The sequence below is a fragment of the Heterodontus francisci genome, chromosome 18 (assembly GCF_036365525.1).
Source record: "Heterodontus francisci isolate sHetFra1 chromosome 18, sHetFra1.hap1, whole genome shotgun sequence".
Lineage (NCBI taxonomy): Eukaryota > Metazoa > Chordata > Chondrichthyes > Heterodontiformes > Heterodontidae > Heterodontus > Heterodontus francisci.
This window is the reverse complement of record NC_090388.1, coordinates 57,401,209-57,416,828: the sequence shown is the minus strand read 5'-3', so window position 1 is coordinate 57,416,828 and position 15,620 is coordinate 57,401,209. Positions and strand designations below refer to the sequence as shown.

General features: G+C 42.9%; 1 protein-coding gene across 4 annotated transcripts in view; it reads right to left on the bottom strand.

The window, feature by feature from the left end:
- Window positions 1-15,620, bottom strand: part of LOC137379654 (protein FAM118A-like) — a 117,648-nt gene that overhangs the window by 25,116 nt on the left and 76,912 nt on the right. For 2 of the 4 annotated variants that reach the window (XM_068050797.1, XM_068050801.1), the window contains 2 exons: window positions 12,725-12,760; window positions 4,275-4,355 (listed from right to left, as the gene is read on the bottom strand). In XM_068050797.1, coding sequence (XP_067906898.1) covers window positions 4,275-4,355; window positions 12,725-12,760 — 117 coding nt within the window. Of the gene's footprint in view, window positions 1-4,274; window positions 4,356-8,905; window positions 9,009-12,724; window positions 12,761-15,620 lie in introns of those variants that run through there. The other 2 variants (XR_010976878.1, XM_068050798.1) reach the window with 2 other exon arrangements.

The following is a 15,620-nucleotide window of genomic DNA, read 5'->3' as shown; positions in this document are numbered from 1 at the left end:
GGTTGCGGGACTATGAGGTGGGTAGCTGCAGAGGGAAGATCTCCAGAGGAGATGGGATGAGGTCAGTGACTGTTCTGGAGACAGTGGCTTGATGTTTGATGGTGGAGTCATGGTCCAGGGGAGGTAGGAAGCAGTGTCAGAGTTGGCGGTCAGCCTCTGCAAGGTAGAGCAACCAAATCTTTCACCACCAACCAATTCCTTACAACTTTGTGGGACAAAACTTGAATTTGGATCGATATGGGGAAGGTCATGTTTGATTATCTTGACTGAATTTTTTGAGGAGGTAACCAGGTATATTCCCTCTAAACTTTTTTTTTTTGAGTGCGCCAGTGATATATTTAAGTGCGCAGCTCTTTAATATTTTCTGCACGGCTGCACACAGGTGGTAATTTAAAGGAGCCAACTTGTGCGCAGCCTGTGTGGGGACTTTCAGATTGTTGCATGTCGCGCAGCCAAACAGCTTACAAGCAACATTGGTAACAAGGAGGGTTTATGAGGGTAATGCATTTGATGTAGTCAACATGGATTTTTACAAGGCCTATGACAAGGTCCTACATGGCAGACTGGTCAGAAAAGTAAAAATCCAAGGGAAACTGGCAAGTTGGATCCAACTTGGCTCAGTGCAGGAAGCAAAGAATAATTTTACAACTGTAGTTAAAGCTGCAGTGAATGTGTTGGACAGAGCGCCGACTGCACTCACAGGATTCACTTTGTTCATTGTATTATTCAATATACTTACAGTTACCTTCTGCAATAGGTTGGTCCTTTATCTAGTTGTATTGGGAATGAGACTAGGACTTGTTAGTTTTGAGCTACAGTATGACACAATTACAGTACTCAGTCTCCAGCCAAGTTTGCGACTGGAAGGCTGTATCCAGTAGGGTCCTGCAGGGCTCAGTACAAGGTCCCTTGCATTTTGTGGTATATATCAATGGGTTAAACTTAAATGTACATGGCATGATTAAGAAGTTAGCAGATGATACAAAAATTGGCCGCGTGGTTGAGTCAGGAAGAAAGCTGCAGACTGCAGGAAGATCAATGAACTGGTCAGGTGTGCAGAAAAGTGGCAAATGGAATTCAATCCAGAGAAGCGTGAGGTAACTCATTTGGGGAGGACAAACAAGGCAAGGGAATACAAAACAAATGGTAGGATACGGAGTGTGTACAGAAACAGAGGGACCTTGGAGTGCATGTACACAGATCTCTGAAGGTAGCAGGACAGGTAAATAAGGTGGTTAAGAAGACAGACGAGATACTTTGCTGAGGTGTAGAATTTAAGAGCAGGGAGGTTGTGCTAGAACTGTACAAAGCACCAGTTAGGCCACAGCTAGAGTACTGCATACAGTTCCGGTTGCTGCATTACAGGGAGGACATGATTGCACCAGAGAGGGTATAGAGGAGATTTCGGAGAATGTTGTCAGGAATGGAACATTTTACCTATGAGGAAAGATTAGTTAGGCCATGGTAGTTTTCTTGGTACAGAAGCTGAGGGGAGATTTAATTGAAGCGTATAAAATTATGAGAGACCTAGATAGAGCCAAAAAGGCAGGATCTATTTCCCTTAGCAGAAAGGTCAATAACCGGGGGCACTGATTTAAAGTAATTGACAGAGGATAGAGGAGAGTTGAGGATAAATTTCTTCACCCAAACTGTGGTGGGGATCTGAAACTGTGCCTGTAAGGGTGGTAGATGCAGACACCTTCATCGCATTTTAAAAAACACCTGAATTGCCGCAACCTACAGTGCTACGGACCAAGAATGGAAAGTAGGATTAGGCTGGATGGCACTTTCTTGGCTGGCATGGACACGATGGGCTAACTGGCTATTTTCTGTGCTATAAATTTTCTATGTTTTTATGATCTGTTACAGATGTGCCCACGCCCAGAACTCGCATCATTCTCTAGATTCTCTATCTCCCCTCAAGCACTCTCCGAGCTCAACTGGTCCATGGGATCAACCTCCTGCTCCCTTGACCCCATTTGCACTAAGCTGCTGACCACCAACTTCTATTCCTGGCTCCTATGTTAGCCAACATTGTTAATGGTTCTTTCTCCAGGTATTGCCTCCTCTCTTTCAAATCTGTTGTCATCACTCCCTTCTCAAAAATCCAACCCTTGATCCCTCTGTCCTTGGAAACTACCACCCCATCTCCAACCTTCCTTTCCTCTCCAAAGTTCTTGAACGTGTTGTTGTCTCCCAAATCCATGTTCATCTTTCCCTGAACTCCATGTTTTAACCCATCCAATCATATTTCCATCCCTGCCACAGTACTAAAACCGCTCTCATCAAAATCACAAATGATACCCGATGTGACTGTGACAAAGGTGAACTATCACTCCATGTCCTTCTTGACCTGCCTGCAGACTTTGACACAGTTGACCACATGACCCTCCTCCATTGCTCACTGACTGTCGTCTAGCTTGGTGGGACTGCACTCAGCTGGTTCCTATTTTTATTAACTTGGTTTTTCATGTTTGTGCTTTTGGACAGAGCTGTTCATTATTCTGTCATTAACACTCTCTCTGCACTAATGCTTTGTCTTTCACCACACCATTAGCACACTCCCTTTGTCTTTGCCCCACGACCTCATCAGTCAATCTCTCCTGCCTTCTGCCCTATTACACACCTTCCCTTGCCGCCGCCGCCCCCATCCCTGCTATACTTGCTTAAAACCCATTACATTTCTAACCTTTGCCAGTTCTGATGAAAGTTCACAGACCTGAAATGTTAACTCTGCTTCTCTCTCCACAGATGCTGCCAGACCAGCTGAGTATTTCCAGCATTTCCTGTTTTTATTTCAGATTTCCAGCATCCACAGTATTTTGCTTTTATTTACCCATTCCTATCTATCCAGTTGTAGCCAGAGAATCACCTGCAATGGTTTTTCTTCCCACTCCTGCACCTTTATGTCCTGCAAAGATTTATCCTTGGCCCCTTATTTCTCATCTACAATGCTGCACCTCGACGACATCACAAACACAGCACTTTATTTGCTCATGTGATGTGGGTGTTGTGGGCAAAGTACTAATTGCCCATAATTAATAGCCCTTTTGACCCAGCAACAGTAAAGAAACAGAGATCTATTTCCAAGTAAGGATGGTATGTAACTTAGAGGGGAACATGCAGGGGATGGTGTTCCCATGCGCCTGCTGCCCTTGTTGTTTTAGGGAGTGGAGGTCAGAGTTTGGAAGGTGCTGTCAAAGGAGCTTTGGTGAGTTGTTGCATTGCATCCTGTAGATGGTACTCACTGCTGCCATGGTGCACTGGTAATGCAGGGAGTGAATATTTAAGGTGGTGGATGGGATATCAACCAAGTGGGCTTTGTCCTGAATGGTGTTGAGCTTCTTAAGTGTTGTTGAAGCTGCACTCATCCAGGCAAGTGAAGACTATTCCATCACACTCCTAACGTGTGCCTTGTACATCACGTTTTGTGATGTTAAAAAGGACTTTATAAATACAATATGTTATATTGAGGTTTCAGGCCCTGACTTCATCATGTTATCCACTGAATCATCATTGCACATTTGGTTAAATAAATCAAAATCTGCCCTTGGCTATTAGGTCTTGTTGGAAATTAAAATTTTCCTTATTCACAACAATTTTTAAAAAATCAGATATTCAAGAGATGAGAAAACTAATATATACAAACTTAACAGAGACAAACAAATAATTAATACAGGTTTCCAAAGTGCCCATTAGGCATGGCATCTTATCTTCCTCTTTCAGGCAGGTTATGTTAGAGAAGTAAACGAAACATTTGTTCACATTTGCATAAATTCTAGCTTTGCAAATTTGATGCAAAATATAAGAGCATAAAATGCAACATTTGAAGTGAAAAATTTGTTCCAATTTGATGTGTGATGCGTCAATTTAAAAAACACCAGTGAAGCATTAACATGTGTCTCTACCACAAAGAAAGAGAGGGAGATTTATTTCCATGATTCTCAACACTGCTGAAGGTGCATCTTCAATATTAATTCCAAACCACCCTTCTCCGTCAGAGGCGTTGGTGGGTCGGGGGGGGGGGGGGGGGGGGGGTGGGCGGGGGGGGGAGTCGTAGCTGGAGAAGGGAAGAGAATGGGGATAAATTAAAAGAGAAGTAGTGATAGCCATGTTGTTCTCCGATGCCTGTTGGAATATTTGCTAGAGTAGGATTTGCTCCTTTGCTCTGCATCTAGTTTCACATATGCCCGGCAGAAACTGTATGCAGGATGGTGGTGGGGGCTAGGCAAAAATAACAAAAAAGGTTCTAAAATATTTTTGTTCTAATGTACCATTGGCTTTTCGGACCCTTTTTTGAGTTACATCGCCATTTTCTTCTTGCTTCCGCTTTCCACAATCCGAACAAGATGTTCCTGCAACAAATCAAGGTATAAATGGTCAATAACTATTGCACAATTACATCCAAGGAAAAGTTACAATACAAATGAATTCTAATTTATTTTATTATAGGCCCGTTACAACTTAGTTGTCATATTGTTAAGTATAACGGTGAAAAATGCATCCTGTAACATAACTACAAAGCATGAAGTTAGCTAAAGTTCTGTACAAGTCATGACATGTCAAGAAGCGATGGAAAGGGTTAATTCAGACTATGTAAAGACCCTTTATTTCAAAGGCATTAGACTGTGGATTATCCCAGGGAGGCTGTTAGCCTTTTAACTAGTAACGATTGTAAACATGTCTAGCCAGATAGCTATGAAACAGAACAAGTGCAATCTCGTTAAATTGTCATTGTTAACGAACAAACAAGGAAGCACGAATCTGCAGCCCCCCTGAATGACAATGGCCTTAACCAGTGTTACTACCGAGGTGGTAATGCAATGTTAATTCAGTCCCACTACTCCACAGGTCATAGCATATTAGTAAAGTTTCCCACCTGCTGGAAAATAGCCAAATTAAACACTATTTGTCCCCCAGAATAAAGAACACCAAAACAGGTTTCTTTAAAGAACAAAATAAACTATTTATTCATAAATTAAATCTTAAACAATGAGATCACTCTATATGTGAAAAGATTCTTTTAAAGCTTCTTATTCTTCCTAACCCACATGGACACATACACATATTCCAAAAAAAAGTGATTAACCGGTTTTAAAAGGATGTTTTGGTTTGCAACTGTTTCTTAGGAATAAAAAAATAATTCGGTTGTCACGTTCTGGTATGATATTTCCAGGTCAGTGATGTGTCCCAGATTCGAATAGTCTGATGCCACTCTAAGTCTCTCTCGGCGAGGTTATGAACAGTCTGTGATGGGTAGGCATTCACAGCACTTCGTCTGCAGCAGGTGTCACACAGACCTTTCAGCAAAGGGTGTAGCAACAGGTCTACTTGGGTTTTGCAATAGAAGCTTTCTTGAGCTTTCAGGATCTCCCAAAACATAAAAGAGGCAACAGGAATCACGCCTGAGGCAGAGTTTTTCAATAAGAATTTGCTACCTTTTAAAATGCAGGGCTTCCTCTCAGCAAAGGAGCCTTTCTCCACAGAGAGCGGCTACTCCCCTTTTCCTGGGTCTTTTCAACTCCAGGGTCTTTTTTCTCTCGTGAGGCAGACCACAGCCACCACCTCAAAATATAGAATTTCTTTTTAATGAGACGCAAGCCTTCTTTTTCCAGGGAGAGGTTTTTTTCTCTGGTCTGCAAAAAACAGGTCTCAGCCAGTTTGTTCTGCCTCCTGCCTGTCCAGCTTACTGGTCTCCATAATGCATAAATGAAATTGAAACACTGAACAATAAGTCATGTGACCAGTCAATTCCCTTGCTGTTGTTTGGAACTGGTGTCTTGCAGTCTGTCCCACTCAGTTCAAAACATCAAGTTTCAGCATTCAATGTTCATAGAAAATCCTTTTTCTCAGTCTTTTAAAAACACACAGAATTCTAAACTTTCAAATAAAAAAAAACTCGTAACACCAGGTTCACAGTACCATCATGGAAGGGCAGTTAGCTAATGACTGACCAATCAGATGGACAAAAACAGGGTTTTACCTAGTACGGCACAGAGCCAAACTGGGAATAGTATACAAAATAAGGATTTGTAAGATACTAAACGCGCATTATCAACAAGATGACAAAAGATAGACTTCAATCAAGAGACAAGGCACCCAGTTAACCGGAGGTTAAGGACCAATGTTCCATCGTGAACATAACTGCTGACCACTGCCCTTTGCTAAGCATCACGATTTTGTGCTTATTGCGGAAAACATAATAAAGTCTGTGAAATTTAGAAAGCACCCTTGTACCAGTGTGGTTTTGCAGCTAGTCTGAGCTGGAAGTCCCTTTTAGATCTGCTCTCCCAACTTAGTCTGCGATTGTAATTGACCTAAGTTTTACAATTAAAGCAAACCCCAGATCTTACACAAGGTCACTGATGATTATGCTTAAATTTGAAAGTAAAGCTGAAGTTTCTCCTCTCTCCAAATGATCCCATTACATGGGCATCCCATAGTTAATCCATAACAAAAATCAAGGGGCAAAAGGCTCAAAAGTCAGCGACTCAAGTAAATACCCTGCGTTTAAAAAGGAAAAACCCAGAACTTGAGGGAAAACTTCTTTCCTCTTCTCCCAAGTATTCTTAATTCCTACTTAAGGTTCTTGCATGGTTATCTTTTCAGAACATGTTTGTGCCTTCGGGTTGTGCAAATGTTATCACAAGGTGGTCAAATCCTGCACGGTTTATGAAGTGCGGCCAATTTTTCCTAAATAACCATTGTGATGTACCAGGCAGAAAAATAAATTTTGGGGAGAGTGGAAGGCACCAAAAGCCTCAGGAGATCCATTTTAAGTAGGAACATAGGAGCAGGAATAGGCCATCGAGCCTGCCCCACCATTCAATATGATCATGGTTGATCAACCACTTCAAAGGCTTTTCTCCCCCCACACTATCCTCATATCCCCATATGTCATTTGTATTTAGAAATCTGAATCTCTGCTTTAAACATGCTCAATGACTGAGCTTCCACAGCCTTCTGGGGTAGAGAATTCCAAAGAATCACAACCCTCTGAGTAAAGAAATTTCTCCTCATCTCTGTCCTAAGTGACTTCCCCCTTATTTTGAAATTGTGTCCCCTGGTTCTAGACTCCCCAACCAGGAGAAACATCTTATTGTCTATCCCTTTAAGTATTTTGTAGGTTTCAATGAGATCACCTCTCATTCTTCAAAACTCTGGAGAATACAGGCCCAGTTTCCCCAATCTCTCTTCATAGAACAGTCCCGCCATCCTGGGAACAAGTCTAGTGAACCTTCATTGCACTCCCTCCAGGGCAATAATATCCTTCCTAAGGCAAGGGGACCAAAAGTGCACACAGTACTCCAAGTGCAGTCTAAACAAGGTTCTACACAATTGGAGCAAGACTTCACTACTCCTGTACCCAAATCCTCTTGCAATAAAGGCGAACATACCATGAGCCTTCTTAATTGCTCAACGCACCTGCAAGTTCGCTTTCAGTGACTTATTGACGAGGACACCCAGGTCCCTTTGTACATCTACACTTCCTAATCTCTTACCATTTAAGAAATACTCTGCACATCTGTTCATCCTACCAAACTGGATAACCTCACATTTTTCCACATTATATTCCATCTGCCACGTTCTCGCCCATTCAATAAGTCTGTCCAAATCCCCTTGAAGCCGCTTTGCATCTTTCTCACAACACACATTCCCACCTAGTTTTGTGTCATCCGCAAACTTGGAAATACAACATTTGGTGCCCACATCCAAATCATTGATATATATTGGGAACAGCTGGGGCCTCGAGCACTGATCCCTGCAGTACCCGACCAGTCACAGCTTGCCAACGTGAGAATGGACCATTTATAAAGCACAGAAACAGGCCCTTTGGCCCAACATGTCCATGCCGGCCATCAAACACCTAACTATTCTGATCCCATTTTCCAGCACTTGGACCGTAGCCTTGTATGCTATGGCGTTTCAAGTGCTCACCTAAATACTTCTTAAATGTTGAGGGTCCCTACCTCTACCACCTCTTCAGGCAGTGCATTCCAGATTCCAACCACCCTCTGGGTGAATTTTTTTTCCTTAAATCCGCTCTAAACCTCCTGCCCCTTACATTAAATCTATTTAATTGACCGCTCTGTTAAGGGAAAAGGTTTCTTCCTATCTAACTTATCAATACCCCTGATAATTTTATATACCTCAATCATGTCCCCCCTCAGCCTTCTCTGCTCTAAGGAAAACAACCCTAGCCTTTTCAGTCTTTCTTCATAGCTGAAATGTTCCAGCCCAGGCAACATCCTGGTGAATCTCCTCTGCATCCTCTCCAGTACAGTCACATCCTTCCTATAGTGTGGTGACCAAAACTGTACATAGTACTCCAGCTGTGGCCTAACTAGCATTTCATACAGCTCCATCATAACCACTTATATTCTAAGTCTCAGCTGATAAAGGCAAGTATTCCATATGCCTTCCTAACCACCTTGTCTACCTGTGCTGCTGCCTTCACTGATCTATAGACAAGTAAACCAAGGTTCCTCTGACCCTCTGTACTGCCTAAGGTCCCACCATCCATTGTATATTCCCTTGCCTTGTTAGTCCTCCCAAAATGCATCAGCTCACACTTCTCAGGATTAAATTCCATTTGCCACTGCTCCGCTCATCTTACCAGCCCATCTATATTGTCTTGTAATCTAAGGCTTTCCTCCTCACTATTCACGACACTGCCAATTTTCCTGTCATCTGCGAACTTACTTATCACACCTTCTATATTCACGTCTAAATCATTAATGTACACTACATACAGCAAGGGTTCCAAAACCGATCCCTGCAGTACACCACTGGTCACAGGCTTCCATTCGCAAAAACAACCCTCAACCATTACCCTCTGCCTCCTGCCACTAAGCCAATTTTGGATCCAATTTGCCAAATTGTCCTGGATCCCATGGGCTCTTACCTTCTTAACCAATCTTCCATGCGGGACTTTATCAAAAGCCTTACTGAAGTCCATGTAGACTACATCAACTGCTTTACCCTCATCCACACATCTAGTCACCACCCTGAAAAATTCAATCAAGTTAGTTAGACACGATCTCCCTAGACAAAGGCATGCTGACTATCCCTGATTAATCCCTGCCTCTCCAAGTGGAGATTAATCCTGTTCCTCAGAAATTTTTCCAATATTTTCCCAACCACTGATGTTAGACTCACTGGCCTGTAATTACCTGGTTTATCCCTGAACAAACAAAGAACAGTACAGCACAGGAACAGGCCATTCGGCCCTCCAAGCCTGCGCCAATCTTGATGCCTGCCTAACCCAAAACCTTCTGCACTTCCGGGGTCCGTATCCCTCTATTCCCATTCTATTCATGTATTTGTCAAGATGCCTCTTAAACGTCTCTATGGTACCTGCTTCCACCACCTCCCCCGACAACAAGTTCCAGACACTCACCACCCTCTGTGTAAAGAACTTGCCTCGCACATCCCCTCTAAACTTTGCCCCTCTCACCTTAAAGCTATGTCCCCTAGTAACTGACTCTTCCACCCTGGGAAAAAGCTTCTGACTATCCACTCTGTCCATGCCGCTCATAACTTTGTAAACTTCTATCATGTCGCCCCTCCACCTCCGTCGTTCCAGTGAAAACAATCAGAGTTTATCCAACCTTTCCTCATAGCTAATGCCCTCCAGACCAGGCAACATACTGGTAAACCTCTTCTGTACCCTCTCCAAAGCCTCCAAGTCCTTCTGGTAGTGTGGCGACCAGAATTGCACACAATATTCTGAGTGTGGCCTAACTAAAGTTCTGTACAGCTGCAGCATGACTTGCCAATTTTTATACTCTATGCCCCGACCGATGAAGGCAAGCATGCCGTATGCCTTCTTGACTACGTTATCCACCTGCGTTACCACTTTGTGACCTGTGGACCTGTACGCCCAGATCTCTCTGCCTGTCAATACTCCTAAGGGTTCTGCCATTTACTGTATACTTCCCACCTGCATTAGACCTTCCAAAATGCATTACCTCACATTAAACTCCATCTGCCATTTCTCCGCCCAAGTCTCCAACCGATCTATATCCTGCTGTATCCTCTGACAATCCTCATCACTGTCCGCAACTCCACCAACCTTTGCGTCGTCTGCAAACTTACTAATCAGACCAGCTACATTTTCCTCCCTGCTATCCTTCTTGAATAATGCAGCACATTCGCTGTCCTCCAGTCCTCTGGTACCTCTCCTGTGGCCAGAGAGGATTTGAAAATTTGTGTCAGAACCCCTGCAATCTCCTCCCTTGCCTCACACAACAGCCTGGGATAAATCTCATCTATGCCTGGGGATTTATCCACTTTTAAGCCCTCTAAAACAGCTAATACTTCCTCCCTTTCAATGTTAATATGTTCAAGTAGATCACAATCCCCCTCCCTGATCTCTACATCTACTTCGTCCTTCTCCATAGTGAACACAGATGAGAAGTAATCATTTCAAACCTCCGGCTCCACACACACATTGCCATTTTGGTCCCTAATGGGCCCCACTCTTTCCCGGTTATCCTCTTGCCCTTAATACACTTATAAAAGGCCTTAGGATTTTCCTTTATATTGCCTTTCAGTGTTTTTTCATGCCCCCTCTTCACTCTCCTAATTACTTTTTTTTTTAAGTATCCCCCTACACTTTCTACACTCCTCTAGTGCCTCCGCTGTTTTCAGCACTCTGAATCTGCCATAAGCCTCCTTTTTATCCTGATCCAATTCTCCATATCCCCTGACATCCAGGGTTCCCTGGACTTGTTGGTCCTACTCTTCACCTTAATGGGTACATGCGGGCTCTGAACCCTCATTATTTCGTCTTTGAATGACTCCCACTGGTCTGATGTAGACTTTCCTACAAGTAGCTGCTCCCAGTCAACTTTGGCCAGATCCTGTTTTAGCATATTGAAATCAGCCTTCCTGCTATTCAGTACCTTTATTTCTGGCCTGTCTTTGTCCTTTTCCATAACTACCTTAAATCTTAGTTATGGTCACTATCCCTGAAATGCTCCCCCACGGACACTGCTACCACTTGTCCAGCTTCATTCCATAGGGTCAAAAGCCTTCTGAAAATCCAAGTAAATCACATCCACTGACTCCCCTTTATCAATTCTGTTAGTTACATCCTTAAAAAACTCCAACAGGTTCGTCAAACATGATTTCCCATTCATAAATCCAGGTTGACTGTGCCCAATCAGATTATTATCCAAGAGTCCATTTATCACATCCTTTAGAATAGATTTTTAGCATTTTCCCAACAATGATGTAAGGCTAACGTGTGTATCATTCCCTGTTTTCTCTCTCCCAGTGCAGTACTTCTTCCTATCCCTCAGTCAGTTTTGTAACGTTGCCAAAATTGTTCTGATCAACTGTCCTCTGCGAGCCACAACACTTCTAGTTGTTAATTCTCAATCAGCAAAATCTGCTTTGTGTATTTCAAAATATCTGTACAAATAAGAGGATATCAAAAGCAGCAATTGGTAACAAATTACATCAGTCATGTACAAGATATGCAACCATTGTGAAATGCATCAAGCAATAATAATCTCCCTAAGAGTAGTATGTCATTCACTGAAATCACATAGAATGCCCACAGCTTTTTCCTGTCTCTCTCTAACCCCCTCCAAAAAAAAAACCATAGACCAATGCACAGAATCTGAAACAATTTTGTTCGAACAGAGCCTCATATCTTAACTAATTCCAGATCAAACAACTCTGCATTTGTCTCAAAGACAATTTATTTCTGGGTCTTCATTGTAAATCAGTTAAGAGAAGCCAGCTTCTCTTATTGGAAAATACAGAAATTTTCCAATTTTGTCTCAAGTATATGGGACATTTCTATGTAAATAATCAACAGTTATATGGAAAATGAGTCATCCTGCAAATGAACATTTCAGACTGCATCTTGAATCTCAATTCCATCCACTTTCAGCAATCCCCTCACATTTTGAGCTCCCCACTTTCAATCTGAAGTTCTGCTCTGCATACAACATTTGTTTTTATTTAATTAATTTTGCTACAGAGGGGGCTCCTCTGAACTTTCCTATCTTGTTTCTTCCAAACTGCAGATATATTCCTACATAGATTCCGGCTCCCTATACTCCCATGGTGTTGAAATCGTAATATCTCATGCAATCTGCTATTAAGCTCACTCATTACAGGACCTCAATACTGAAAACATCATACCTCATTCTTTTATTCTACTTTCAGTCAATTAAAACACAAATCATGAAAAAACAAGACCAGATCATTTCTTCACTTTTTTTTTGACCTTGGTGGAATCCTGTGCTGTCAGCCTTGGCCCTTGCCCCTTGATCTTCAATTTAATAAAAAGCATAGTGGTGGAAATATTTTTATGGTAAATCACCACTCTCGCTATGGTTAAAATCTCTTCTTTACATTGACAGGAAGGGAACAAACACTTCACTGCAAATAACAATTTTAATGAAAGATTTTTCACTTTCACTGCATACAGTGTGTGATCAAGAATGAATACAAATTACATTCTAGTTGGAATAATTAAATTTTTCCCATTTATAATCCCCTCCACCCCAAGTTTTATATTTCAATGAAAGGGCCTGTCCTGCTTAATTCCATTTTAATTGCATAGCTGACTTGTAAATATATTATTTCAATCACTCTGGAGTTTAAGAAGACATCCCATTACCTCAATACATTATCTTAAGATTACAAGGCAGGCTGGGGAAGTGGCACGGGTAATGTGGGGTAGTGTAACGGCATGCTATCTTACCTAGTAATAAACTTGTACTATCTGCAAAGGAACCATCTGGAAAAAATAAAGAAAGCCATGTTAATTAACAAACAAACCAATTTTTGATGCAGGCATATGAAGCAATTTGTACAACATTCAAGTTGTGTGACACTACCACTGTGCTAAATGGGATAGATTTTGAACAGATCAATGCAAAACTGGGCATCCATGAAGCGTTGTGGGCCATCAGCAGCAGCAGAATTGTACTCAACCACAATCTGTAACCTCATGGCCCGGCTTATACCCCACTCTACCATTACCATCAAGCCAGGGGATTAATGCTGGTTCAATGAAGAGTGCAGGAGGGCATGCCAGGAGCAGCACCAGGCATACCTCAAAATGAGGGGTCAACCTGGCGAAGCTACAACCCAAGGCTACTTGTGTGCCAAACAGCATATGCAGCATGCAATAGACAGAGCTAAGCAATCCCACAACCAACAGATCAGATCTAAGCTCTGCAGTCCTGCCACATCCATTCGTGAATGGTGGTGGACAATTAAATAACTAACTGGAGGAGGTGATTCCACAAATATCCCCATCCTCAATGATGGGGGAGCCCAGCACATCAGTGCGAAAGATAAGGCTGAAGCATTTTATACAATCTTCAGCCAGAAGTGCCGCTTGGAGGATCCATCTTGGCCTCCTTCCAAAGTCCCCAACATCACAGACGCCTGTCGTCAGCCATTTCGATTCACTCCACGTGGTATCAAGAAAGGACTGAAGCCACTGGATACTGGAAAGGCTATGGGCCCTGACATTCCAGCAACAGTACTGAAGACCCATGCTCCAGAACTTGCTGCGCCCCTAGCCAAGTTGTTCCACTACAGCTACAACACTGGCATCTACCTGGCAATGTGAAAAATTGCCCAGTTATGTCCTGTGCACGAAAAGGACAAATCCAACCCAACCAATTACCACCACATCAGTCGACTCTCGATCATCTGTACAGTGATGGAAGATGTCATCGACAGTGCTATCAAACGGTACTTGCTTAGCAATAACCTCAGTGACGCTCACTTTGAGTTCTGAGAGAACCACTCAGCTCCTGACCTCATTACAGCCTTGGTTCAAACATGGACAAAAAAAAAAAGAGCTGAACTCCAGAGGTGAGGTGCGAGTGACTGCCCTTGACATCAATGTAACAGAGTAAGGCATCAAGGAGCCCTAGCAAAACTGGAGTCAATGGGAATCAGGCAGAACATTCTCCGCTGGTTGAAGTCATACCTAGCGCAACAGAAGATGGTTGTGGTTTTTGGAGGTCAATCATCTCAGCTCCAGGACATCACTGCAGGAGTTCCTCGGGGTAGTGTCCTAGGCCCAATCATCTTCAGCTGCTTCATCAACGACCTTCCTTCAATCATTAGTTCAGAATTGGGGATGTTTGCACAATGTTCAGTATCATTTGTGACTCCTCAGATACTGAAGCAGTCTGTATAGAAATGCAGCAAGACCAGGACAATATCCAGGCTTGGGCTGATAAGGCAAGTAACATTCATATCACACAAGTGCCAGGCAATGACTTCTCTCCTGTTGGAGATATCGAACCACCTCCCCTTGACGTTCAAAGGCATTACGATCGCTGAATCCCCCACGAACATCCTGGGGGTTACCATTGACCAGAAACTGGAGTAGCCATATAAATACCATGGCTACAAGAGCAGGTCAGAGGCTAGGAACAATGCGGAGAGTAACTCACCTTCTGACTCCCCAATGCCTGTCCACCATCTAAAAAGGCACAAATCAGAAGTGTGATGGTATACTCTCCACTTGCCTGGATGGGTGCAGTTCCAACAACACTCAAGAAGCTCGATACCTTCCAGGACAAAGCAGCCCATTTGATTGTTTGTAGATTGGGTGCCATTCACTCTCTTCACCACCAATGCATAGTTGCAGCATTGCGTACCATCTACAAGATGCGCTGCAGCAACGCACCAAGGCTGCTCAGACTGCACCTTCCAAACCTGCAACCACTACCAGCAAGAAGGACAAGGGCAGCAGTCACATGGGAACACCACCACCTGCATGTTCCCCTCCAAGCCACACACCATCCTGAATTGGAACTATAAATCACTGTTTCTTCACTATCGCTGGGTCAAAATCCTGGAACTCCCTTACCAACAGCACTGTGGGTGTACCTACCCCACATGGACAGCAGTGATTCAAGGAAAACAGCTCTTCTTGAATGGTATATAAATACACTTTCTCTAATCATAATGATTCAGTTCTCTTAACTATGCAACCACCAACATTTAGGTTCTGTTTGGCCAGAACCAAAACTATAACCCTATTCATGTTCATTCCACCCTTTGGACAGCTCTCGAGAGCAAAGCATTTGTTTAGTGCAAGATGCAGATTTTACTGAATCTCGGGTATCATCATAAAATGTAATATGAAAAGGTTGCTGCATAACTTCAGTACTTTCAACATCAGGTGAAGCCGTACATGCAGGGAACACCTGGTATTCCCATTAAGGGGTATGGTAGCAGAGGGGTTAGGCTACAGATCTAGTAGTCCAGTGGCCTGGATTAATGAGACAGAGATATGGGTTCAAATCCCACCATGGCACTTGGGGAATTTAAATCCAATTAATTAAATAAATCTGGATTAATATTAGTAATCACAACCATGAAACTACCAGCTTGTCATAAAAACCCACCTAGTTCACTAATGTCTTTTAGGAAAGGAAATCTGCTGTCCTTACCCAGTTTGATTCCCGACGACAGCAATTTGGTTGGCTCTTAACTGCCCTCTACAATGGCCTAGCAAGCCACACAGTTCTAGTCAAGAAGGCAGCTCACTGCCATCTTCTTAAGGACAAATAGGGATGGGCAATCAATGCTGGCCTTGCCATGAATAAATAAAATGCTACATTAAA